The sequence below is a fragment of the Apodemus sylvaticus genome, chromosome 5, assembly GCF_947179515.1.
Source record: "Apodemus sylvaticus chromosome 5, mApoSyl1.1, whole genome shotgun sequence".
Lineage (NCBI taxonomy): Eukaryota > Metazoa > Chordata > Mammalia > Rodentia > Muridae > Apodemus > Apodemus sylvaticus.
This window is the reverse complement of record NC_067476.1, coordinates 15,149,688-15,177,417: the sequence shown is the minus strand read 5'-3', so window position 1 is coordinate 15,177,417 and position 27,730 is coordinate 15,149,688. Positions and strand designations below refer to the sequence as shown.

The window sequence follows — 27,730 nt, the reverse complement described above, 5'->3', positions numbered from 1 at the left end:
AAAGAGGAAAGGACTACTCAGGCTCTAGGCCTGACCTCCTACCATCTTCTCCCTCTTCACTGATCAGACATGAACTCAGCAAACTCATTTTTACAGAACTAAGACTCTCAAAAGTGTGATGAACTGAGGTAGGAGGTCAGAGCAGTTCAGTTACAGAATTGCAGTTGAACAACTAGAGTTAAGGCAAAAAAGCAAACTAGCAGATGATCTGGAGGCACAAGAGTCACAAATGGCCAGAGAAGGCAAATCTTCCTAGAACTAAGCTTGCAATTTTACAAACAGAAATGGATCTTAGTGATTTCTTCTTCTTCTTCTCCTCCTCCTCCTCCTTCTCTTCCTCTTCCTCCTTCCCTTCCTTCTCCTCTTCCTCTTCCTCCTCCTCCTACTTTTGTATTTCCCAAACTTGATTTGGGGTGTGTGCATGTGCATGGACACATGCCTTACATGAGCTGTGAGACCCAGGTGAGTGCTTTAGTTATCTGACTCTATGTCCTTAGGCCTAGAAGGGGGAATGAGGCCCTTACCTGTCTTCGAGAAGGAATCAAGGAAACAGCAGCATTTGATAGCCAGGTATCAACTACTTCAAGCACATTATCACACTGTCTCCCAAAAACGACATAAATAATCCTGTGATTTTAATTTTACAGATGAACTTTCCAGGATTAAGAGAAGTAAAAAAGCCGGGCAGTGGTGGTACACGCCTGTAATCCCAGCAGTCTGGGAGGCAGAGGCAGGCAGATTTCTGAGCTGGAGACCAGCCTGGTCTACAGAGTGAGTTCCAGGATAGCCAGGGCTACACAGAGAAAGCCTGTCTCAAAAAAACCAAATCCACAAATAAGAGAGAGAGAGAGAGAGAGAGAGAGAGAGAGAGAGAGAGAGAGAGAGAGAGAGAGCGAAGTAAAAAAGGCCTGCTACTGGTGGATATTTGAAGCCAGCCTGGTCTAAAGAGTGAGTTCCAGGACAGTTAGAGGTATACACAGAGAAACCCTAAAAATAAATAAATAAATAAATAAATAAATAAATAAATAATAGATTTTAAAATATTGTAAGAGGAATAGGTTCTCTGATTTCTTTTTTATTAGATATTTGCTTTATTTACATTTCAAATGTTATCCCCTTTTCTCGTTACCCCCCCCCAAAACACCCCATCCCTCACGCCCCCATCCCCCGCCATTTTCCTGTCCTGGCATTCCCCTACACTGAGGCATCGATCCTTCACAGGACCACTGGCCTCTCCTCTCACTGATGTCTGAAAAGGCCATTCTCTGCTACATATGCAGCTGTAGCCATGGGTCCCCCTCCATGTGTACTCTCTAGTTTCTTTTGTTCTTTTTTTGTTTTTTGTTTTTTGTTTTTTGGATTTGGTTTTTTCGAGACAGGGTTTCTCTGTGTAGCCCTGGCTGTCCTGGAACTCACTCTGTAGACCAGGCTGGCCTCGAACTCAGAAATCCACCTGCCTCTGCCTCCCAGGGTGCTGGGATTACAGGAGTGCGCCAACCTAGCTCCGCTACTCTCTAGTTTCTTAATCTCCTGTCTGCAGTTGTACAGGCCACTTCACTTTGCTGAGCCTTGGCTTTTGCCTGTCCCAGATAAGAGTCTATCTTCAGGTCTGCCAGGTCCCTCCAGTCCCCAGATTTTTGCAATGCCATGACTGTATTGCTCGTGCTTACTGTTGACTTGGGCTCACTTCAGAGCAGCCCAAACGCTTGTCACATTTTTATTTGAAAGATCAGACTGACATATCATGCATCTTTGCAACCCTGCTGGAGTTAACGGCTGCCCTCAGTGTGTCAAATATAAGCTTGAAGGATCTGTGTGTTTAACTTGTAAATTTCAAAGACACAGGGATTCGTTACATTAGTTCTTACAATATTTTATCTTGGCTAATGGATGTAATCCAAGAGAAAGTTGACAGACCAAAACCCTCTGCTCCTGCAAACCTCATTTTTTATATACTTTCTTCTCTTTGACAAGGTGGCAGGGTCATGAGGCCCCTTACTGAATTATGTGTTTGGTAGTTTTCCAGATAAAAAATGGATGGTCTGTTCTTTATTATGGAAGCTATGTCCTGTGAGGGGATAAAAGTTGATTTTAAAGTAAAAGGACCAAAGTTTCCATTAGGTTTTGGCAGTGACTCCCACATGGCTCTAGTGGCTTGCTGTGTTTAAGTTTATTATTTGTAAAGTAGGTAAGAGAATACACAAAGACAGGCAGAGACTTCATGAGGTTGAGACAATGAGCCGTGTGATCTGTTGGGAGTAAAGAAACCCCATACACTGTTACTTCAATGAACAGTGAACATTAAGAGCAAACACCACTCTGCCAGGAGCTTTCAGGTTAGACACAGGGCAAGCAGAAGAATACGCTGCTTAATTTAACTCTGCCACCACATACATTCTGAATAAATGCACTACCATGACTAACCCTAAAAATAATTCTTAAAGATTGTATTTGTATTTACATGTATGGGGGGGTGTCATATGTCAAATGTGTGGGTGTGAGAATGTCAGACCCTTGAGCTGGAATTAAAGGCAGCTGTAAGATGCCTGATAAGGTACTAGGAACTGAACTTGGGTCCTCTGGAAGGGCAGTAAGCACTCCTAACTGCTGAGCCAGCTCTCTAGCCCTTCTACTGATAAATCTTGGTTCTGATATTCATGAGTACCTTCAGCACTTTACAGAATTATTTATCTGAACAGAGAGTAACAGAAAAACTTGTGATTCTCAAGTCCTGCCTACTACTTACTGGACATATGATCTTGGGTAATTTCTTAATTTCTCAGAGCTGCAGCACTTCTTTTCAATAAACCGTGGGCCACAATGGCTTTCTCAAGCAAGCTGGAGGTGATGCAAACACCATGCCTGACAAATGATCTATGAACAAACCTAAGGTCAACATAAGGCCTATATGTCCCCACCAGAGCCTGGCATAGACATGATCAGATGATACTTCCCAAGCAAACATGTTGGTCTTGAACCTGTCTTTATGGCTGTTAAGTACAAGGTTATACTGCCCAATTTGTACAATATCAGAGCAGAGTGCTAATTCAGGTTTATATAGTATGAAGAATGGAGCTATTTTCTGGCCATAAGGCAAGAAAGAGTTCAGTCACGGATGTTCCTAGTTTCCTCAGTGTTCTGACTAGGTCTCACAGCTAGGTGTACATTCTGCTTTCTGAACTCATAGCACTCTGAAGCCTGAGGCAGGATGAGCTCAAATACCTGACCACATAGCCAGACTTCATCATAAAAAGAAAAGAAAAAAATCATGATACTATCATGACACTTTGTAACCAAAAAAACCTGAGCAGAGCTCCCAGCTTCAGAAACTAAGGCCTCAAGGTACTAGTTTACCTACTAGAGTAATCATATGGCCATTGAAGCAGTTTCCATGAAGGACTACGGCATGACGGGACACAAATGGAACCGCAGTCATTCTATCTCCTTTCTAGTTACCTGAAGACGTCATTCATTTGCTTTACAGTATTTAAATGTCCCTTCCTTTATGAATCTTGCTTGTATAAAGGCCCCAAATTTCTCTTCCTTTTTTAAAAAAATTTTTAAATTTATGTGTAGGTGTACAGACCCATATGAGTTCACGTGCACCGTAGATGTACAAGTGTTCAGGAGGCCTGTGGTGGTTTGAATGGAACGGTCCTCATTTGGTACATGTGTTTGAATACTTGGGACTCTACTTGGTGGAACTGTGAAAGCATTTGGAAGTGTGGTCTTCTTAGAGGAGGTGTGGGCTGGTTGTGAAGCTTCAGAAAAACTCTCCCATTGCAGTGTGCACTCTGCTTTCTGTCTGGGAGCTCTCAGCTGCTTTTCCAGCACCGGGCCTGCTTGCCTACCACCATGCTCCTTACTACGATGGGGACAATATCACTATGGGCCCCAAATAAACTGCTCCGTGTATAGGCTGCCTTGGTCATGGTGTTTTACCACAGCAATAGTAATTACGACAGTGCCAAAGCTCGTGGAGCTGGAGATACAGTGGTAAGCTATCTAATGTAGGTGCAAGAGCAGTCAGTACTCTCACCCGCAGAGCTATCGCTCCAGCCCTCCTTCATCTCCTTGCCCTGCTGATTCTTCAGACATTAGCATCCCTGGACATTACACTGACAGTTTATTATATCCGCTCAACTATCAGGTGAGCTTCAGAAGAACAGGGGCTTTGTTGTTCTGTTTACTGCTGTACCACAATAAAGGACCTGTCCTATGGTTAGTACTTAGTATCTGTTGAATGGCTAAACAAATTGATTCAATGTGTGGTACTGTGTAGTAGTAATAGGGGCTTCGTTTTTCTGCTGTGTAACCACAGCTCATGTTTCCCCTGGATTGCTGTAACTTTGTTGACTATTCTTTTTATATCTGCTCTGTCTTGCAAAAGCCATATGTTAATTAGCAATGAGAGAGACACCCATAAAGCTCTGTAAGATCATCAATCCTTTGCCTCAACTCATCCAATGGCTTCTCCTCACCATTAAAAGAAATCCCAGTTCCTCCATGGCCTCCCACCGGTACTAACCCAAACCCTGCTCTCACCACCCTCTCTTTGAGCTTCAGGCACACCAGATATCTTTTATACAGACATGTCACCATTCTGTCAGTTCTTTTGAGAAAGAGTTATATTGTGTAGATCAGTCGTGCCTTGAACTTGTGACCCTCCTGACCCCACTTCCTAAGTATTATCTTTTCTTTTAAAAATATTTTTAATTTACTACTGGGTAGGGGGGTGCCGTCACAGCCCACACGTGGAGGCCAAAGGACAACTCTGTAGAATCAGTTGTTTCTTTCTACCTCGTGCGGGCTCAAGGATTAACATCAGCTTGTCGGACTTCTATGGCAAGGGTTTTTTTAAACCCACTGAACCATCTCATCAGCCCGGCTCCTTTCAATTTTAGGAAGAAAGATCTATTTTTATTCACTTAAAACTCCATTAAGAAACAAAACAAAAAACCATGACTCTGGATCTATGCCTTTAATTCTTCAATTACCAAAGACTAATGTAAAAATAATTCAACAAGGAATATGGGGTAGAGTTGACAAGTGTCGCGTTGCTTTCTGATCTAAGGCCTTCGCGTGCCACTCATCCTTGCTGGAACATTTCCCCAGTGATGATTCTGCCTCCTTCTTCATCAGGTTCCCAGCAGAAATACTGGCTCCTTACAGAATCCCACACACTAGAACTGCCCTTTCCTCCAGCCCTCCCACCACACGCGCTCACTTGAATACCAGTGGCTTTTATTTCCTCCTCCTCGAATTTACTTCATGTGATCTATAATGACTCTATGTGCTAACTTTTCTGCCAGAAAGTGTGAGGACAAAGTGTTCTAAAAGTTGACTGCTGTAGACCACATATCTAGCACACACAGGGATTCGGTAAACAAGTCTGTGCCATCAAACTGATCTTATAGCTCAGCCAGAGTGAAAGACAAGACACACGTAAGCGAGCCACACCACTGGCCCAAGAGTGCTGCAGGGTACTGGTTTCCATCCACAGGCAACTACCCCACAGCACTGGAATACATGGATTTCAGCCAAACTTACTTAGGAATTGGTACCCGAATTAGTGTTCCTTCTACTTCTGGGTTCAGATTCATTCCACTTTCTCTTATAGCCTTGATAGCTGCAGCTGTACACTGAAAACCAGATCAAAAGGTAAACAGAATTAGTAAATAATTATTACCAGATGCAAGCCCTCTGTCGATAACTGGCAACCCATCTTGGCAGAACATGGAAACATTTAGTCCTGTTACCAGTAAGATCAGGAAGTTACACTGGTGTAGAGTGCTTTGATCAAGCTGAGCAGCAAACTATGTCCACTCCTGGTACCAGTGTACTGCAGAAGGAAAAAAAGAAAGAGTAGAAAAAAGAAAAAGAAAACAGCTCTGCTTCTTTGAAAAGATTTCAATGGTTTGAAGCAACACAGATCAAAACCACAATAAATCCTCAAGGGAGGAGGGCTGGTCTGTACCAAGATCGGTGCAAAGACAGATGAAAGATTTCATACGTTAAAAATTCCAGTTGACATTTTACACTCAAAATATACCACTGCCGATGTGGAATGGGTAAATAAATTTAACTCATTCACATCTACACGCAATACCAAACTCACACACACTTCTGCATGAGCAGTAAATCGGCACTGATGTGCACAGCAAAAGGGCAGAATGCAGAAGAATCAAAGCGTGGTCTTGGAGTCAGAAAAGTTTCAGTTTATGTCTAGCTCTGGGACCAGCTTCACAATCAGAGATGATGTGGTACCGACATCACTAAGACAGTGAGTGAGCTAATGCACCTTACTCAGGGCTTGGCACTGCTGACACTCAGTAAGGGCAGTTAGTATATGAATAAGCCGTGTCCATGCACTGAGCACGAGTGAAGTCCTCAAGTCAATGGCAGAGGTGATGGAAGCATCCCACTGAGCACTCGCCCTCGGACACCTTCAGGAGCTACTGTGACAGGCACACTCTCCAGTACACAGACTCCCTAGTGTCCAGCCTCACCTCATATCAATCCTAAAAACAACAGAAAGTGGGTGCAAGAGATTTCCACTAGCTGACAACAAACTCACAAGAACAAGGCTTCTGACATGCTCAAAAGAATTGTAGGTTTTTCCAGAGCTGATCCATGCCACTGGAACCCAAAGGCCACGTCCTGTCTTTGAGTTCCTCCCCAGCTCTTACGCCTGAAAGGCATGGAAGGTGGGCACACCTATTTTATTTCTCCAAGCATCTCACTGTTAATGTTTTAGAGGAGGTATCTAAAAAAGTTCCCGTTCCATCTTTAAATAACCTTAATTCTATACCTGTATGAGGTCAAAATGGCAAACCAGAATGTCCACACCCAGCTGTGATGAAAGGAAACCTTTGAAATGGCACCTTTGGCCAGAGACCCTCAGGTTGGAAAGGGAGCTGTGATATATAACAAAGAACCAGCTGTTAACCGTGAACAAGGAGCCTACAGGGCCAAGCCAAATCCTTTAGTTACAGACACTATTCTGTGACAGCCCAAGAAATATAAAATAAACACACAACCTATCAAACTTTGGTTACTCTCAGGGTAAGAAGCTGAACTGCATTCAGTCCGATGTTGTTACCTTGTCTTTACTTTGAAGCTCCTCAAGCCCAGTGTGCTCAGTAATTATTACATAAGGAAATGGCTATGAACACTAAATATCTAGGTGGAGCTCAAGAGAAGGCTCAGCAGTTACCAACACTCGCTGCTTTTGCAGAGAAGCTAAGTTTGCTTCTCACCACCCAAGTGGAAGCCACTAACCATATGTAACCCCAATTCCAGGGCACCCATCACCATCTTCTGGCCCCTGTGAGCACATGGTACACACATAAGCAGAAAAACACACACACATGAAGTCAAATTAAAGAGGTTAACTAGGCAAAGAAATAAAGTTAGTATCCCTCTGCAGAGAATAGCCATCCTTAACAAATCATTCACTTGTGAGTTAAGAGTAAAGGGAGCACCCCTACTTCACAGAGGAAGCTTTATCTCCCATTCCCCAGCCTTCTGCAGCTTCTCACCACATAACCAACAAAACACTGCTTGTTAACTCCCCACCACCACCACCACCACCACCACCACCACCACCACCACCACCACCAAGCTCCTTCTCAGTCCTGCCCAAGTAATTCCATGCAACCTCTCCTGAAGGTACAAGAGTACTCTCTCACTCACCAAGCTGGGCAGGAAGTGTGCCCCAGTATTTCCACCTTCACAGTAGAAGGTACAGTGCCAGTTGAAGTACAAGGCAAGTATACACCAAAAACTTGAACAAACATTAGTAATTTTGTTTAAATAAATCTATTAGAAAATACAACTCCTGACCTTACTTCAAAACCTTATTTTTTACATTTTAGTTTTTGTATGTCTTCATATTCAGGGAAAAATGTTAAGTGAGATTTTTATTTTTAATACAGAAACCCACTGAAAGTAATTCTTCTAATATAGCCTACGCATGTATATTTTGGTTCGACATGGTAGGACATAAACCTCAGGAAGTTATAATCATTTCCCTAACAGTATGTTTTTTTTGGGGGGGATTTAGTTTTTTCGAGACAGGGTTTCTCTCTGTATAGCCCTGGCTGTCCGGGAACTCACTCTGTAGACCAGGCTGGCCTCGAACTCAGAAATCCGTCTGCCTCTGCCTCCCAGAGTGCTAGGATTATAGGCGTGCGCCACCACTGCCAGGCCCCTAACAGTATGTTTAAACGATTCATGGGTCAAACAAACAAACAAACAAACAAAAGGAATACATGCATATACAATTTCCTTCCCTCATCCTAGTCTTTATTCCATCACTACAGGGGGACGCTCACTGGTATCACAAGGCTGACTGGCTTAATACTAACCAACTGGTTACAGCTGCTAGAATGCTGTCTATAGTGAGAAAGTCACTGGCTCCATCTGGGGACAGGCAGAGAAGCACTACAGAGAAGCACTTCTCTGAGCCTGTGCCTCATCTGCAAAACACAACACTCCTGCTGATCTTACTGTTGATGTGTGAGAAGCTGTAAGAAGATGGCCTCCAAGCCAGCAGAGAGTTCCACACATCAGCTCTCTTCCATCCACAGAACAGCAACGGTGACTGCAGACTTTTGATGTTCTGCTCTTTGCTTTATTCGAATGGTTTTTATTTGCTTCTTCTATTTCCCATCACTAACTGTGGCCTCAGGCATGTTTAGGGAACGGAGAACTATGTGCACCATTACCAAGCAGAATATATGCTAAACAAATGCAACACAATTTTTGCCGTCATGTAAATCTGTACTGTGTCACAACAGCATGACACAGAAATGTTCAGGTTTGGAAAGAAAGCCAACTGCACGTGAAACAGAAAGGAATTCTATAAACACAAGGGGGATTAGCTCAGCATTTTGAAGCTATGAACCTTAGTACTCTATAGGCAGCTTCTAAAGCTGGAGGAAGGAAATGTTTAGTTAGAGCTGTTTGTTTAATGTATACACCAGATGAGAACAAGAAATTCAAAGGACAACGGAACTACCACTTCCTCCCTGTGCCTGTACATGGACCCCACTACCGAGATACTGGTAAAGCCCTCCCCAAAACCCAGGGAATTGCATACTAGAGAGATGGCAAAGATACTAAAGATGAAAATATACTTCAAGTTCCTAAGAAAAAATTAAGCAGTTAATATCTCCTCCTGCTTCATAAGAGATGCTCTGGTGGCCAATCAGGTGCTACTTCTGTGAATATCATTTTCTATTTAATAACAGAAGTGGCTGGCTCTGAAAAGCAATCTGTCTGATGAGGTCTTCAAGCTGTGTAATTAGGAGGCTATTCCCTAAATTGGCCTACAGTGCCTATGGGATTAGATGAACAGAGCAGAGAGGCCTTAGTGGTTCAGAGGGGGCCAAGGAGGGAAAAAGTTGAGTTCCCTTTGCATCCATTTCTATGCTCCTCAGTAACGCCGTGGGTGAGTGCTTCCTTTCCATAAACCTAATAACATATATCCACCAACCTAAGGACAATGTATGGAATGCTTTCGTGGGCCAGGCACTGCGTTTGATGTGGGGACAATGAGCACATTCTATATCACTCTTCTACTGAAAGCTTACAACCTGTGGAAAAGTGACACTCATATTGTACCTCAACACAGGAGGAGTAAACAGACAGCCAAGATGTTTTGAGCCACAGGAATAGTAGTTACAGAGGCCCAGAGGGTGCAAAAGGCATGATGCGTTTTAAGGCCAGTATGAGGAAAGCAGTGTACCAGGATACAGTGCCACAGAACTGCAAAAGACTGGAAGCAGGCCGAGGCCAGATCACCTAAAGCCTTCCTGATCACAGTGAAAGCACAAAAAGACTTTGGGCTTTCATTTCTTACTTATTGTTTAAATTATGAGAATGACACAACCCAATATACACTTTGAAACATTCAAGTTCACTTAGGCTCTGGACTGAGACTGGGGTGGGGCAGAGAATAACTAGCTCTGGAAGTGCGCCTGGCCTCTCAGCCTCCTTCAGGAGTCTTGTGGTGGGAGATGGCTTGTTCTGCTCCTGCTGCTAAGCTAGTTTATCAAATCAAGCACAGAGCCTGCTGTGGACAAATCTACTGAGACAGAGAGCGGAGCAGGAAGGTGAGGAAATGGAAGTCCAGACAGGAAGTGACTTGCCAAAGGAGCAGGCCAGTCGGAGGGGAGCTAGGACTAGGTTCAGGGTCTCTAGGTTCTCAACTGCTGCCTAAAGGTGAGATGCAGCTCCTCCTCCAGCCTCTAAGTCACATATTGATATCAGGTCTGAATGAAGGTGACGTCCTGGAGGGTCTTCTCCAAATTCTAATACGGGGTCACAAAATGAACCACAGGCCATGTCTAGCCCACTAAAATATTTAATCTGTCTCAAGAGTTTCTAGTTTATTTTGAGGCAGTCTCATTGGTCCTCCTGCCTCCAACCCCTAAGCGCTGAGATAACAGACACAAGTCAACACTCCTGGCTACCTCACATTTTTAAAAGAGAAAAGTGAGTTATTCCAAAACGTTTAGAGAACAAAAGATACTTTGTACAACATTCAGGGTTACTAGCTTCTTTTGAAACTAAAACCTGGAGCATCAGTTAAGGCTAATTGCCAGGCCCACATTTCTATGGCAATCTTCAGCAGGAACTGGGCAGACATGCCCCAGAAATAGGCCCCATGACTACGTTGAGGTGTGGTGGCTTGAATGAGAATGGTCCCTTTAGGATTATGTATTTGAATGTTTGGTCCCCATTTTGTGGAACTGTTTGGGAAGGACTATTTATGTGTGTTGCTGGGGTCAGTTTTGAAGTTTCAAAGGCTTTAAGCTAGGCTCCAGCTCCATGTTTGCCTGCCTGCTACCATGTTCCCCTCCATGATGGTCAGACTAACCCCCTGGAACTGTGAGCTCAAATTCAGTGCTTTCTTCTATAAGTTGCCTTGGTCATGGTATTTGTCACAGCAATAGAAAGGTAACTAAGACAGCGGGTCACCAGAGCCTTACACTCCCCAAGAGTCAATCACTACTCTCCATGATTGTTTTTCAAAGTACTTACTTGGTCACTGTAACATTTGAGTTTAACAGGTAAGAAATACAGAAATAAGAGAGCTTTTTTTTTATCCTAAATTTTCTTTAATAAATTTCTTCCCAAACAAAAGGGAACATTTCCTTCTGACCTGATTGAACCTCCTTTACTCCAAGAGAAATTCTGAAGACAGACCCTTTACAATAAGGCATCTTACCTCTGGGAAGCTGGCCATATTCACCAGAATCATCTGTGGCGACTTCATGGAGATCTGGCCAATCTGATTTAGAGCGAGCTTCCCATCAGCAGTTACCACAGTAATATGATCAAGGGATCCTAAAGAAAAAGTAATAAGGTTTTAGGACCTTAGAAGTTCATATCTCTTTATCTAATTCAGATTCAATACACATACATAAACCTCTTACCTATGTGACAAGGCTGTTCATGGGAAGTTTCAGACAGTGGAGAGAGAGAGAATGTAATTCGAGTAAGAAGCACGTTGGAATTCCTTACAGGAACCAGGGTGAGTAACCATTCTAGTTTGCCTGGATTTAAAGCATGTCCTATGGGACAGGACAGTCCATCACTGATGAAAGTCAGGACAGAAACTCAAGAGCAGGGCAGAAACCTGGCACAGGAGCTGATGCAGAGGCCATGGAAGGGTGCTGCTTACTGGCTTGTTCCCCATGGTTTGCTCAGTCTGCTTTCTTATAGAACTCGGGACCGCCAGCCCAGGGGTAGCTCTCCCCCCATCAATCATGAATTAAGAAAATGCCCCGCAGGCCTGGCTACAGCCTTATCTTCTAGAGGCATTTCTCAGCTGAGGCTCCCTCCTCTCAGATGGCTGTAGCTTAGGTGAGGTTGGCAGATACTATCTAGCTCAGAGCTGAAACTGAAAAGGACTGAATCTCCTTTCAACAACTCTGCCACTCAGTTACAACACCACAAAGAAATAAATCACTTAGCCTCTTGTGTGCCTTGGTTTCCAACTAGTTTAGAAGAGCAGCTGCTCGCTTCATTCCGATGTTTAGTGCAGCACTAAACATCGTTTAGAACGGCACTGAGAGGAGGTTAGCTTATACTATTCCTCTTAGTTCTTACCTCCACCACGCCCTGCAATGCTCTTATTATTACCATCATTTTACAGATGAGAAAATGAGACTTGAGAAAAATAAACAAAGCAAGATCAGAGTTAACAAGTGGAAAATAACAAGTCAGAGCCAAGAGTCCAACTCAGGCCTGCTCAAGTCTGATTTCAAACCAAGTTCTTCTTTTCTATGCAGAACTGTGCACAGAATCATCGGGGCATAAGCCTTTACTCTCGCCACCCCCACTCCCACCCCCAGAAATCTTAATTCTGTTGTAATGTTTTTAATTCGCCACATAATTCTAGCATACAGCCAGTTTAGAACAATTTGCCTTTGGTCCTGAGACAGTCTTCAGAAACAAGTCCACTAAAATAAACAAAGCACAGATTATTAAAACCTCACTGTTACCCTAGATCTGAGCCTTTTCCAGACCTGAATATTCTGAGTAAAATTTTCATTAGTCAAAAAAGATAAATAAATCCACAGCTCTAGATGGAACATTATTCAAAGTCTCTGATTTCCTATGCAAATGAAACTAGCAGAAACCCTTATCACTCACAGTAGGAACCACTCATGGATGGCTTATTCAGAGATATAGAGAGAAATAGGGTCCTGGAGGTGGGGGAGGTATCTTCGGAATAAACTGAAGCTATCCTGACATATGTTGTGGGATTAATTCATTACACTACGGCCCAAAGATGAGATTTGAAGTACTCATCCAGATTCAGTGCCACCGTAAGATGGCAGACAGCAGCTGGCAACACTGGCTTTAACCTGCAAAGCGTATAATGATAAAAATCTCCACAATTCTAAAAATCCAAGGACCTAATACCAACTCATTGCTCCCAGATTCTAAGCACCTTCTGGGCCACCATTTCCTGATCTTTAAATAAAACAAGAACTGTACTTAAAGTGCTTTTATGAGGATTAGATCCAATAGTATACTAAAAACCATTTATAACTATGACCTAATAGCACTGCTATGATTTTTCTGTATTCTTTATGTTTTAATCAAACTAACATCCTTGCATGTAATTTCCCTTCTATTGGGAATATATTTTCCTATTTTTGAAATTATAAAGTTATTTAATTCACCATAGCTTAAAAACACGAATAAACTTAACTAAGAAAGTATAGATGTCTACTTTAAGAATTACAAAACAATTGTCAAAGGTTTCAAAGACACCAAGATTGGAAATATCTACTATGCTCAGACTAATTAATCATTTTTAAATGACTACATCACCCAAAATGATCCAAGGAATCAGTCATTGATTGCTATAAATTAGTTGGCTGAATCACCTTGTAAATTATTTAAAGTTTTTTCATTTTTAACTACAAGCACTTAGAAATTTTAGTTTCCGGTTTCCATAAATCAATAGATCTAGCAGAAAAGAACCAATATCTTAATAACATCTGATCTTTCACTCCATAGTATTTTAGATTCACTAATAATTTTTCTCAACATTTCTTGAATAAATATTTAAAGCTGGGTCTGTTGACTCACTCCCATTATCCCAGTGTTTGTAGGGTAAGGTGAGGGAGGACAATTGCTATGGAATTCTAGTATATAACTTCTTTTCTCCCTCAGGTCTCACTCTGTAGCTTCGGCTGGCCTGGAACTCACTGTGTAGACCACTATGTAATCTACTTCTTTACCCAGCTATATCTCTCAACATCTCTCTGTATTGGTACCTAGTCTCAAGAACCCTGCCTGACTCTTCAGTTTCAGACCCTTCTTACAAGCCCTCAAGCATCCTAAGCATGTTTCAACAATAATGATGGCAGCCTTAAGTTATTGAATATGTCCTGGAAGCAATTCTTGAAGCATGCTAATACTTTTTAATGCTTTCATTAGCTTATAATTATTATTGCCACCATTTTACAGATGAGGAAACTAGGGGAAACAGAATGATTTGCCCACTGTCACAACAGCTCTTAATTACAGAACTTAAATCCAAGTACAAGCATGACCATCTCCAGCTATGTGTTCACTCTTCTGCTGTGTTCTGTGGTTTTACAGTGTCTGCCCTTTCATACGAGGTTCTAAGTTCCTGCGTGTTAGGAACCAGATCTTCCCTCTCCATGTCTGTACCTGCTCCAGTAAGTGCCACAAAGTGTGTGCTCAGCACCACTGCAGCAAGTGAACAACGATGGATGTGGGAGGAGGGAGGAGGGAGAGCAGCACAAGGGAAGGACAAGCCTGCGTGGAGGCCAAGCACCAGCCTGTCAGCTGTCTCTGAGACAGCCATGGACAGATGCGTGTGAAGAGGCAAAGTGTGCTGGCTCAGGCAACAGGGAGAGATGCTGTGGAAGAACCTGTCTGGCAGAGACCACTGGCTAAGTCTGGCGTGTTTCACCCAGTTTCTTTACAGCCTCACAGAACATTACACAAACTCAACCTGAAGAGAAGGAAAAAGGGGAGGTTGGCTATAGATGGGTCTTAGCTCAGCTTCCCAGACGGGCTGTAAGAGCCTTGCCACAGAGCCACCTCATGAGGTACACGGCTGTGCAGTTGTGGTAGTTCCTATCCCCTCAATCCGTATCGACATAATGCATCAAATCCTTTCCCCTCAATCTGTCCCCAGTGAGAATCCCCCTCAAGCTCACTCCTGTCCCTCATTTTCTCAGAGGTTAACATTTAACAAATTACACTCCCACCCTCTTTCCGAGCCCATCATCTTTTTAAGTTCAACAAGAGTGGAACTGGCTGGCTCATTTTAAGTATCACGTTTCTCCCGGGGCTTCTCTCAAGCTGCTCTCTGGTTTCGGCTGCAGAATGTTAACAGGCCAGAAAGCACAGGGGAGACAGAGCACTTTATCAGTTTCATACCTAAAATAATAAGCAAACTTAAAATAAACAGTTGGGAGAGATTGAATGGCATGCTGTACTGTCAGCAGAGGCAGAAACACCCCAGTACAAAGGTTAACAAATGCCAGGAACTGCCTTCTAGTCTCCCGCCAGATCACATCTCTGAACTCAACATGGTTCTGATCATTCTTAGAATGAACTAAGGACTTTTCACAAACAAGTTTATGAAATACCTTCTATTTTCTTTACAAACTTCTCCAATCAAAACATGAATGGGGGAGGCAGAAGCTCCTGCAGGCAGATACCTTCAGAGGGGGTCCCAGGCTTAACTATAGGATGATGACAATTTACAAAAGGCCAATTTAACAGCAATTGGATTTTTCCTGCCCACTTGCACCATTAGCTGACAACCCACTTCTCCATCACATCTGCAAACAGTTCTCCTAGACAGTTCTGACATTTCCCACTTAGAACAGCCACTTTCAGGAAGCTATTAACCCAACGGAATCTTCCTGGTCAAGCTCTTAGGCACAAAAAGGTCTCAGGTGGGCAAGTCTGTAGAATTTGGTTCTCAATACAGGCTAATAACTACCAAATAGGACAAACTGGGAAAAAAGCAGACTAAGGATACAGAACTATAAGTCTCGATACCTACATTTGCTTATAGTCTCCCCAACTGTAAAAGAACACTTCTTTCTGAGAGTGTAATTCCACAAGAGCACTGATCATGACAGGTTTTCTCACCACTGTGCCAATCTTCTGTGGGTCAAGCACAACACTACCCCACAGGACACATCCAGCACTGCTCCAGAGCCAGGAGGCTCATTAACCCACTCACATTCTACTGCCCCAAAGCCATACAGCAGTAACTGGACAAGGAACTCCTCAGTTATGGAAAAGTAACTGCTTATAAACACCAGTTAGTCAGGCCAACGCTGGGGCTGATGTGGAGACCTGGCCATGTTCTTTCCCACTGTTCCATTCCCTGAAACTTGGGTTCAGCCACTGACCTGGTGCCGTCCTTATGTTGAGAGTCTTATTGAAATTATCCTTCAGTGCTTCCATCACAGATTTCATGTCTTCATCCACCTCTTCCAAGCTGATTATATCCTCAACCAAGGCTGTATTAATGTTCACTCTGGCCTGGGGCTGTCCTTTCCCTTTAGCTAAAAAGTGAACATCCAGTGAACAACAGACTAGAAGCACACCCACAAATAACAAGCATTGGCTGGTTTAAAGGTGCCTGCTGTGCACAGGCAAACTGTCAAGTGCTAGAATTCTATAAAAATCACCTCTGCCCTACCCATGTCCTGGCTGTCAGCTAGCTCCCACGTCTATGCTAAGTTCTTGGGCATTAGCAAGGGCACAGGCTTTACAATTAGACATTCTGGGTTTAACCAACTACAGTGCACACTGGCTCTATGATGTTGGGCAAGCTACTCTGTCTTTGTAAAAGAAGACTAATAAGTCTGTATTATAAAGCTGCTTGCTTCAGGAATACAAATGAAGTTACTTACACACCCAAGAGTACTGTATATACACTGAGGAATCCAGAAGTAAATCAATACCTTGTTTTTCAGAAAAACAGAAGACAAGAAAAGTAAAGTAACTTGCCTAAGGTCACAGATCAGGAAATGATCAAGTCAAGATTTGGTCCCAGATCTGTCTAATTTTAAGCCCATGAACTTTTCATAAGACCATCTCCACAAATCTAATGGAGAGAAAGGAAATGCATTAATTCAGTTTCAATCATACTAAGACAAGGTTGGGCTCAGTGCTGTATGACTGATCTGGACAAAATGAACTGCAGCACCATTAAATACTACCCACCAGAGCACACTGACAAATAGTTTAGAAAATCAACGGTGCTGGAGGGCAGATGGAATCTGATTTCATGTCTAAATGTCAGGGGTTTTTCACATACATTCTGTAATTAATGTGCATGTGACACAAATACTCTTGTATTTCTACTTGGGGGTGGGAATGAGGCAGAAAGATGGAAATATCTAAATAGTGTGTGTGTAATGAAGACTACGATGCTAATACTAAACATTTAACAAAACATTAAAATTCATTCAGCAATTTTTAGCTTGACTGTGCTGTGTTCCACATCCTAATTTGTAATGCAACTTCAAATACATTCTTCCATTTGACATTCAAGATAGTTCTCTGAGTAGCAAAATAAGAGCTCTGGGATGCAAGGCATTTAAATATTTGCCCAAAGTAACCAATGAACATGAAGCAAAATGACTTTTTCCCCCCCCAAAGGTCTGTTCAAGTCACCATCCTGCTTGAAGCCCCCACTGCTTTTGAGTAAAAAGACTACGGGCTTGTTATTTTTGGACTGATTAAAGATATCAATTCAAAACCACTCATTACCAGCAGAACAATAGAAGCTAATCCACACCTGGACAGATTGTGAATAAAGAAAACCAAAGACATACAGATCACTCTAAAAGCTGAAGAGAAAACGACAGATTTATCCATAAGGGATCAAAATGACATGTTGAATGAAGAGGCTGGACACACAAATACATATTACAGTTAATATGTATTTTAACTGTACATCTAAAAGCCATCTATTAGAATAGATCCTGAGTAGTATGTAACAGACAAGGCCAATCCATGAGAGCAGACATCTGAGTGCTAAGTACCGGCAGGAGACACAGGAAAGGACACTCACTAGAGGTGGGTGGAAAGGGACTTCTGATGTGGGAGGGTATTCTACCACTGAGCCTCAGCCTCTGGTTTCTGAGACTTTGTCTTGCTAGGTCAGTCTGTCTGTCTGTCTGTCTGTCTGTCTGTCTGTCTGTCTGCTTCAGCTTCCTGAGGACTAAAATTATAGGCATGGGTTCCCACACACCAGTTTTTGATTGTGGGGTAAGGGAATCTTGGTTACACTGGTGATTTCAGTTTGTGAAAATTATCACGTTGTAATTTTATTTCTACAGAAAAGCTTAAAAAAAAAGTCAAGGGTAACCAGCCAAGTAAAGACAGATGGTTATATACACACGGCTTGCAAATCAGCAGAGATGAAAAAGGAATAAAGAAACCTGATTAACTTAATAGAAAGGAAGAAAAAGAAAACAAAACCACAAAAAAGTATAAAACAAAATTAAAATGTAAATACTCAACAAATAGGATAAACAGAAATGAACCAAAATGACTAGCCAAAAGCTCAAGGCTCTCGGTAAGACTTTATTCAGAATATACAAGAAAATTTATAAATTTATGAAATTACAGGTTTAATGAATACAAAAAATTTTATAAACCTGAAAAATATTAATGAAAGTAAAGTCAGTTTTATTATATTAACAGCAAGTAAACTATTTTAAAACAATGCATTATTAGAAATGAGGGCTTCTTCAAAATAATATCAGAAGACATATAATAATTCAGGGTGTAAATATGAGGTAGCCTCAAAATGAAAACTGGGAACTGTTCATTTTACAACCCTAGCAGGAGACTTTTAACACATTTTTCTTGGTAACTGCTAAGCAGAGTAAATAGAAAGTTAAGTCCATGGAAAATGTAATCCTAAGCATGCACTACTTTAATGCCTATCATCACTCAGGAAGCTACCACATCTGTGAATTCAAGGGCAGCTCAGTCTACACAGGGAGTTCCAGGCCAGCCAGAGTTACATGTTAAGACTTTGTCTCAAAAAATATAAGTAAAAAACACAAAAATATTATTTGTCAACAAAGTAAGAGACTCACAACATTAAAAATTATTTAAAGCTGGTAACACTGATAATTTTCTGGCGGAATAATGATATGAAAGATGTAAACACATGCTAAGAAAAAGAGAATATATAAGTTTTTTTTTTTAACTTTCATTTGTTTGGTTTTATTTTAATTAATTAATTAATTAATTAATTTCTAATTTTTATTCATTTACATTTCAAATGATAACCCCCTTCCTGCTTATTACCCCTCTACCAACACTCCATTCTATCCCCCCTCACCCTCCTCCCCTTTGCCTGTATGAGGGAGCTGAAGAGATGGCTCAGCCGGTAAGAGCACTGCTCTTTCAGAGGTCTTGAGTTCAATTCCCAGCAGCCACATGGTGGCTCACAGCCATCGGTAATGGGATCAGATGCCCTCTTCTGGTTTGTCTGAAGACAGTGACAGTATACTCACATACACAAAATAAATATTTTTTAAAAATTGCCTTCATAACATATATGATTTATCAAAACAGTAAAAACTTTCACCTTAAGAGGCTATTAGGCACAATTTTAGACCAACAGCTTTGAAAACAGAAAAAATATTGAATACAGAAAATATAAAGTCTCATAATTATTAAAGAGACTGCATCTATAGTTTCAAGTCTATATATGCATACCAGATCCAGATGAATTTACGGGCAGGTTCTACCACCAATGAGGCAAGGAACTCATTAGTCTGGCTTTAAACCATCCTATTACAAGAGAGATGCACTCATCTCACACCATGAGGTTAATGTAAACAACAGCAAGACCTAAAAGGACAGTGACAGAGTTCAGTATGTGGAATTACATCCAGGCTAATTTTATACATGCAAGCACAGCCTAAAGAGCCTAGTACTTAATGCTATATACAAGCTTGATAAATCCAGCAATGAATTATGTACCAAGCAAGATATATACAAATTATTATCAAGAACAAGTAGGGATCTCATTGAAAATGAAAAACTGATTTAACACCAGAAAAGCTATTGCTGTGGAGTTATTGTTAGAAGATTAAAGGCAGGAGTGTAGGGATTTGGCACAGAGTGGAGCACATGCTTAGCATACACCAGGCCCTGAGTTCAATCCTCAGGACTGCAAAAATGAAAGGTGAGGAGGAAGAATGACGTATCATTTGATTACAATTTAATAACTTTTTTTTAAAGTTCAAGAATTAGGTATATTTACTCTAAGCAAGACTATGAAAATATATAAAGGGAACATTCTTTATGTCCACATAGAAGGAGTGTTCTGTCTATGGTCAAGAATAAATAAGGGATGCCCATTATCACCAATGACACTCAAATTAGACTAGAGTTCCTAGGCAACGCAATGGAGGGACATAAAGGGAGAATGGGGATTTATGTGCATATATATATATCTTGGACCAAAACACATGTCCAAGAATGTTTATATTCTAATAATACCATTAGTTTAACTCCAGATTGGAAGCCACCCAGATGCTACTACAGGATAGATACTTAAACTGCAGCAGCATAGACAGGACACTATAAAAATCAAAGCCTACAGCAACTGCTGCAGGTACAACAGGCAAATAACTCACATGACTCACATGAAATCTGTTACCCCACAAAGACAGAGTTCAAAAAGGACAAAAGTAATCTATGGTGTTAAGGCCAATACTTGGCGAAGCTTCTAGAGTACAAGAAATATTTTCTTCTTTTCTTTCCCCTTTTTATAACTTTTGTTTCTGTTTTTGTTTGGTTGTTATTTTGTGGTTGCTGTCTCAAGACATTGTCACTATGTAACTGTGGCTGGCCTAAAACTTGCTATTGTAGTGAACCTCCTGGCTCTGACTCCCAAGTGCCAGGATTACATGCATGTGATTTCTATGGCACGCCGGACTTTAGTTCTTCTCATTTTATCTTACTATTTTATGTATATAAGTGTCTGCCTGCATGTATGTCTGTGCACCACATGTGTGCCTGGTGCCCAGGGAAGCCAGAAGAGGGTGCTAGATCCTCTGGAATTGTCGCTAGTTGTGAGCCATGATGCGGGTGATGGGAATCAAACTCCAGTCCTCTGAAAGCAGCCAGTGCTCTTGACTGCTAAACCATCTCTCTAGTGTCCCTACATTTTATATCTTGATCTGGGCAATGGATACATGGCTGTATACACCTTCTAAAGCCAATCACTTATAACAATGTAGGTATGTGATTTCCTGTATATGTTATATCTCAAAATAAATTATGAGCATATCATAAAGTAATACAATAACGATATCATTTTCTAGAAAATGATGGCTTGTGACTATAAGCCTCACATAGAAGAGGAAAAAGGCAAGAAAAAGATGTGTATGATAGGTAAAGATCTGTAGCACAGCATGCAAGACTTTATGGCTGATTTATGGATGTAAGGGCAATCTGGCACAGAAACAAAGCAGGTCAACAAAAACCACACGTAAGGAAATGTGACATACAACATACGAGTTCACACCAATCGGATGACAAAGTGCTGGCCGCATGGCTTACAGCCCATGTGAAAACAAACCTGAATTGAACTTTAGTTTCTGTTTTTGTTGTTGTTGTTTTGGGTTTTTTTTCTTCTTTTGAGGGAAAAAAAAATTCATTCTACAAACCAGGGTGGCCTAGAATTCACTATGCAGCCCAGGATCACCTTGAGCCAGAAGTAATTCTCCTGCCTCAGCCTGTCAAGCACTGGAATTATAGGTGTGAGCCCCCCACAGCTAGCTTAAGAGTTAAAATTATTTAATTCATATCATGTTTAGAACTCCCTAGGGATAGAAAAGAGTTCTTGACAAAGATACTAAAAGTACAAAGAAAAGAGCTGAAAATGACCGCAGTGGAAGCCGTTCCCTGCAGCTCAAACACTAGGGGCAGCATCCCCACTGGAGAGAGACTCCAGTAAATGTAAGAGACTGTCAGCAGCCAGAGGAAAGATGCTGCTTGCAGGCCACATGGGGAGGGGCGTCTAGAAGACTGTGACGCCACAGCCTCAGAGGCCCCAGGCTCCTGTGCTTCCTCTATCTGGATGAGTCCATGGGTAACTCTACCTCAGCTGCTCTATTTGCAACATGGTAAAAATCCGTATTCATTAATCATAAGGGTTTCTTCACTGTAAAATTATAATTGTCTTCAATGAATAATGGTAAGAACTGGATTAGAAAATTGTAAAAATAACACACAAACCAAACACTAACTTAACAGAAGATAAGTCTTGTAAGCATTACTTTTCCTTCATCAATGTGTCAATCCTCTTTTCAACAAAAAGCAGGTCTGGGTCTCTGTTGAAGCAAAAAGGAAAGTCTTGTTGGGGTGGGGAGGTGGGAGGGACACCTAGCAGCTTATTTCCAGCACCATCCTCGCGGGGGGGGGGGGGGGGGGGGGGGAGCGTCCTGACACACCACTGCAAAGGCAGGTCTGCCTGATCATTCCCTGTCCCTCAATCATCCCACAAAGATCTTGAAAACACAGTTTCTATACGGCCCTAGAAAGTTCTAAACAACAAAAAAAGAAACTGATCTTTATCAGACCCAATCGGGCAGCCAGGTAACAAGCAATAATCAATTTTACAACTGATTGATGAGTTACTACAGTTCGAAGTGTGTCAAAGAAAAATAATAGTGTACATGAGTGCATGTAACAGGGGACCTGACCCAGTCTCCGGCCACGGAAGGCACCCTGGAGGAAGTGGCATTTAAGCTAAGACCTGTGGTACATCAGAATCTCATTCTTAGATGACATAAACCATTAAGATCATCCATCTAAACCCATGGCTTTAATGCCCCATTCACCCAAAACCCTTCTGGCTTTAATTATACCCCCAATCTGAATCTTCCTAAAAGACAAGTGTATGTTGATCCCTGCCACAAGTCCTCCGTTTGCTTGGTACTTTTACCTCTAGCCCTGCATCTAAATGAAATAAATTAAGCATTTTCTGAGCCACTAACAAAAAATTAATGAGGTATAGCAGTAACAAAACAAGCCCTAGATTCTAACACAGTTGGCCTGTGACTGTCTGAGATAACATTCCTTACAAGGAAAGGAAAGAAATTCAGTACATCTCTGAGATCTCTGCCAAACATGAGAAAGGGATAAGATGGGGGAAAAGACCATCTACCTTTGGCTTTCTTGGTAGCAAAATGGCGAACTGGTACGGCTGGGTAGGCTGAGTATTGCCTATGGTCATGCTGTCTTTCACTCACTGTCTTCATGGAAACTTCTGAAACAGGTCTAGTCAAAGCAGCATGGTAACTGCAAAAAGCAGGGTGCAGCAGGCGGAAGCATCTTATTCCCAAAGCCATGATGGAAGAGAATCCTCAGAAGCAACCACTACAAAGAATAAGACAAAAAGATCTCAGTTAGTTGGGCAATGGTAGTACACACCTTTAATCTCAGCACTCAGGAGGCAGAAGCAGGCAGATCTCTGGGTTTGAGGCCAGCCTGGCTTACAGAGAATGTTTTCCAGGACAGCCAGGGCCATAGAGAGAAACCCAGTCCTAAAGGGGTGGAGGGGATTTCAGTAAAAGAAAAGCCACAGGCAACATACAAAATGAATTTATGCCAAATGCTAAGCAACTCCTCAAACTAAGCTATGACCTTGGCACTGTGCATGCGTTATCCTTAACCCTCCTCCCAGCAGCCCCAAGAAGAACGATTATCCTTTTTTACAGGATGAAGAGTCTGATGCTCAGAGTCTTAAGTGACCCACCCAGTCTGGAGAGTTCTTCCAGTGCATCTAAATGCCTGCTCAGCAAATGTGCAGCAGCCTAAATCTGTAATGACGCTAATTAAGCCCTTATATGAGCAAAAGCACAAAATCCTGATAAAGCTTAAGCTTTATCTTAAGAGGAAGGGCCAAGTACTAGAAGGGGAGTTTAAGTAAGAAAAACATTTTAATAGGCATAAAATGACTACAAAATGTACGTGGCGGCATTAAATTCAAATTTTCTTTGGTTCCTTATGCACTGATTACCAATTAGAATGCACTTGAATTTGAGTCTGAAGCCTAAGTGCGGACTGAGGTCTTCCTGGGTCTAGAACTGGGAAATGCCACCATCCGAGTCAACACACGTTATACACACTTCTGAGGCCTTTAACCGTGCGAAGATGCTCTTGCTCCCTCTAAGAGACAACACAGTTCTAGCCAACAGTGCAACACTGAGAGCTTCTGCCTCAGCTATTTTGGCTATTAGCTAAAAATTAAGAACAATTAGTATCAAGTGTCGGGAAGCACTGTCTTGAAAATCACATCTCATTAAAAAAACAACTGCTAACATGCTGGTGCAGCATAAAGGAGTAAACAAGAGCAGGCATTCTGCAGCAGGAACATCAACCCAATCCCAGACCACCACTGACAGACCCACCCCTGGGAACCTCTGCCTCTTTATCTTCTCCTCTGTAAAATGGGACTGGTACTTATTTCTTCAAGTTGGGAATAATGAGGCTAGGCAGGTAAAACACAAGGCATGGTGATGACTGTGGACACAAAAAAGAATGCTTACTGATAGTTATCAGCTTTTCTGAGGGTCAGATAGGAGGAAGACTCTTGCACAGATGTCACGACTGATATGTAAAGTGGCCTAGATTCAGTCAGACTGATATGAATTGCCCCAGTCAGATATGAATTTCTACCTGGAACAATTCATCCTTACCCTATCAAGGCTCATTTAAAAATGAAATACTGAGTGCATATAAAATATACACACACCTGTAAAACATCCAGCATGCATGGTACCTGGAATACACTAACTGGTCAGGACATATGACTATTACTATTGTGACTTCTTTTTAATAAAAAAAAAGCGAGCAACACATAATACCATGTGTGGTAAGGCCTGCCTATAATCCCAGCAGTTAGGAGGTAAGGCAGGAGGAAAGGAGAAAGAGGAGGAATTCAAGGTCAGGCTCACACAGCAAACCAGAGGCTAACTTAAGCTAACTGAGATCCTGTCTTAAAAAAGCATGCCAAGAAAAAACAAGACCAATACAAAGGCAAACAATTTCTCTTGATGGAGTTTTTGACAGCAAGTGACGCTGTGTATCTGCAATCAGCCTGTATGGTCTCTACAAACACAGCCCTGGACTCCTGTCAATAATGGCACAGATAAAGCATTACTGTCCCACTTTGTACATGTTAAAACTGAGGCTCAGAGATTGAGTGTCCAAGATATGGAATAGTGAAATACTATTAAGAACTGTTCACAAAAGGTTGACTCTGAGTAACACTTCTAAATCTAAGTTTCTACCTAATATAGTCAATGTCCAACTCACATTTATACCCAAATATGGGTATATAATAATGTGCAGTTTTTTTTTTTAATTGACAGGGTCTCAATCTGGCTGCAGTGTGTATGACAAGTTTCCTGGAGTTCCTGTTGTGGGCTATAATACCAATCCACAAAGCAACAGGAAACTAAAATGGGTTAGAAATAAACAACCTTTGACAGAAAATGCAGTACCAAAAAACAGTCCCAATACAAGTGAACCGGAAGACAATTCTATAAATAAACCACATTGCTGGAATGCTTGAGGCATCCATTTCGTTGCACAGAAGCCAGGAAATTTCACAGTGGAAGTTCAATAAAGTAGTCCCTTTGGCTCTTTAACCTTAGGAACATGATCAGGTCAGCACACATGAAGGACCAAAACTGAAGGAGAAACTTATTAGAGTTCTAGTATGTTCCAATAACTTAACCCATTCACAGGAGAATCTGTTTCTCCACTTACAACATATGTGACCTTGAGGTCAGTCCTTCTCAGCAACAACTTCCACATCTTTTTTTCATTTTAAATAATGAATATTTCAATAATACTTTTTATTGACTCTTTAAGAGTTTCATACATTTATGAACCTATATCCTGGTTAGTCCACTGCTCCAGCAACTCCTACCAGCTGTGTATTGATATACAACATACATTTCTTTCTTATTTTTTTGGTTTTACGAGACAAGGTTTCTCTGTGTGGTCTTGGCCATCCTGGAACTCAGTCTATAACCAGGCTGGCCTTGAACTCAGATAATCTGCTTGCCTCTGCCTCCTGAGTGCTTGGATTAAAGGCATGTGCCACCCCCATCCCCAATCCCCTGCTAAGAATGATCTCCCTTTATCTCTTTACCATCCAACACTGGGCCATTGGCCACCTCTTCCAACTAAACTGGTCACATTTCCTGAAATGCACCTTTCATGCACAATACTTCATCATAGTACATAGTTTTTAATAAAAGTAAATATATGTGTAATTACTTGACCCTTGTTTAGGTATCTCCATATGATTGTTGGCACTCCAGGACAGTTCTAGCAGATGAATCTACTAATCTACTTGTTTCCTACTGTACCCTGTACTTAGTATAGTACAAAAATATAGACATCATACAAATGTGCTAAGTATGGTAACCTACTTCCACAAAGATTAAATCTTTGCCCAATGTCAAATTGCTGACATCAGTGTTGGAATCCACACCTCTGATGGCTGGTCCTGGGCTCTATTTCTCAACACTGCTTCCACTATCCCCTGGATTTCCAGTTGTTTGCTTGGAACAGTGTGCTTCTTTTCAAATTCAGTATGTAAAGAAAGGTATTTGGAATGTCTGACTCAACATCCAAATGTCCTTGGCACACGCCAAAGGAGGAAATAGTAAAAATTTTACAAGTGGTCAAAAGGCTTCACCTAAAGACCAGAAGACCCGGATTCCAATATCCCCACCTCATCAATCCCTATCACGTGCAACTTTGGAATTCACAACCACCCATATTCAAAGAGCATAGATCACAGTTCTACCACAAGTGAGAACTACAGCAAATAATTTCTCCTAGTTTGGCTTCTTCTGCTATTAACTGAAGGAATCAAATCAAGTTTCCTGACTTTCCAACTATGAGTTCTCCTAGATTCTGGGAATCGTGATGGACTGTGGTCAAAAGAGAACGCATATCCACCAAGTGGAACCACCCTCACGATGCAGACCTTTCAGAGGAAGAGATAAAGACCCTTACCAAGGGAGGTCTCAGTAGAGGTTGAACCCTTGGACACTAGAGAAAATGTAAAAGCCAAGATCCAGGATAAGAATGAATTCCTTCTGATAGCACAAGCTGATCTTTGCTGGGAAGCAGCTGGAAAAGGGCCATACTTTGTCTGACTAATATTCAAAAGGACTCTTCCTCCTGTGCTGAGACTTCGTGGTGGTCCCAAGAAAAGGATAGTCTTACAGCACTGCCAAGAAGAATAAGCGTAGGAGGAAGAAGGTTGAGTTGGGTGTGCTGAATACTATAAAGTGGATGAAAACAGCAACATCAGCTGAGAATGTCCTGATCAACATGATGCTGGAGTCACTTTAACAAACATTACTGTGGCAAGCGTTGCCTGACTTACTATTTCAACAATCCAGAAGGCAAGTAGTTGTGTATGAATTAATAAAAACACGGGAATGGGAAGGGGCAAAAAAAGAAAGCACCAAACTTTGGATGGCCTAGGCAAGAGTCCTGCTTCTAGTGTTTCTTAAGTATGTGATCTTAATCTTAAAATTTGCCAGAGTCACGGGAATGATGAAGGACTATCGAAATGACAACTGTTCGCCCACAAGACGGCAGAAGGATGATTTTAAAAGCCCCAGGCGTTCGAGGCCGGCCCGGGTGAAATTCAAACTCCATCACTTGGGAGCCGCGCGACCTTGGTAAAGAGAGCGCTTGAGTTTTTGTTTCTTCATCTCCGGGAATAATTACACCTCCGCGTGTAGGGCTGTTTGGAAAAGGCATTATTCCTGTCAGGTGACGTCTTAAACATCAGGAACTAGTTATCAAGTTCCCCGGCAAGGCACTAAATGTCGGCTGAGTGACACGAGCCCCGCCCCACCCTTGAGAGCATAGAAGCCCCGCCCCCGGCCTTAAGGTCGAGACGAACTCTGTGGAACCAGTCACGGATGGTACCCTAGCCCTACGAGGTCCCTCTGAAATCCTAGAAAAAGTGTCACCGGCTCCTGAATACTGCCCACTCCTTGAGAGCCCCCCTCGAGGCCACTCACCAGCTACAGCCGGGATTACAGAGAAACACACGCGGGAGAGCGGAGGCGGAGCTGCGGGCGTCATGACGTCACGGGCCGGCGCGGCGGCGCAGGCGTAGTGCGTC

General features: G+C 42.0%; 1 protein-coding gene across 3 annotated transcripts in view; it reads right to left on the bottom strand.

Annotated features, from left to right (window-relative positions):
• Positions 1-27,715, bottom strand: part of Mrrf (mitochondrial ribosome recycling factor) — a 53,347-nt gene extending 25,632 nt beyond the window's left edge. For 2 of the 3 annotated variants that reach the window (XM_052182354.1, XM_052182353.1), the window contains exons 1-5: positions 27,627-27,715; positions 22,730-22,941; positions 15,930-16,085; positions 11,237-11,355; positions 5,551-5,642 (exon numbers count right to left, since the gene is read on the bottom strand). In XM_052182354.1, the coding sequence (XP_052038314.1) occupies positions 5,551-5,642; positions 11,237-11,355; positions 15,930-16,085; positions 22,730-22,913 (551 nt within the window). In that variant the 5' untranslated portion in view covers positions 22,914-22,941; positions 27,627-27,715. The remainder of the gene's footprint in view (positions 1-5,550; positions 5,643-11,236; positions 11,356-15,929; positions 16,086-22,729; positions 22,942-27,626) is intronic. The other variant, XM_052182355.1, reaches the window with a different exon arrangement.
• Between the last annotated feature and the right edge of the window lie 15 nt (positions 27,716-27,730).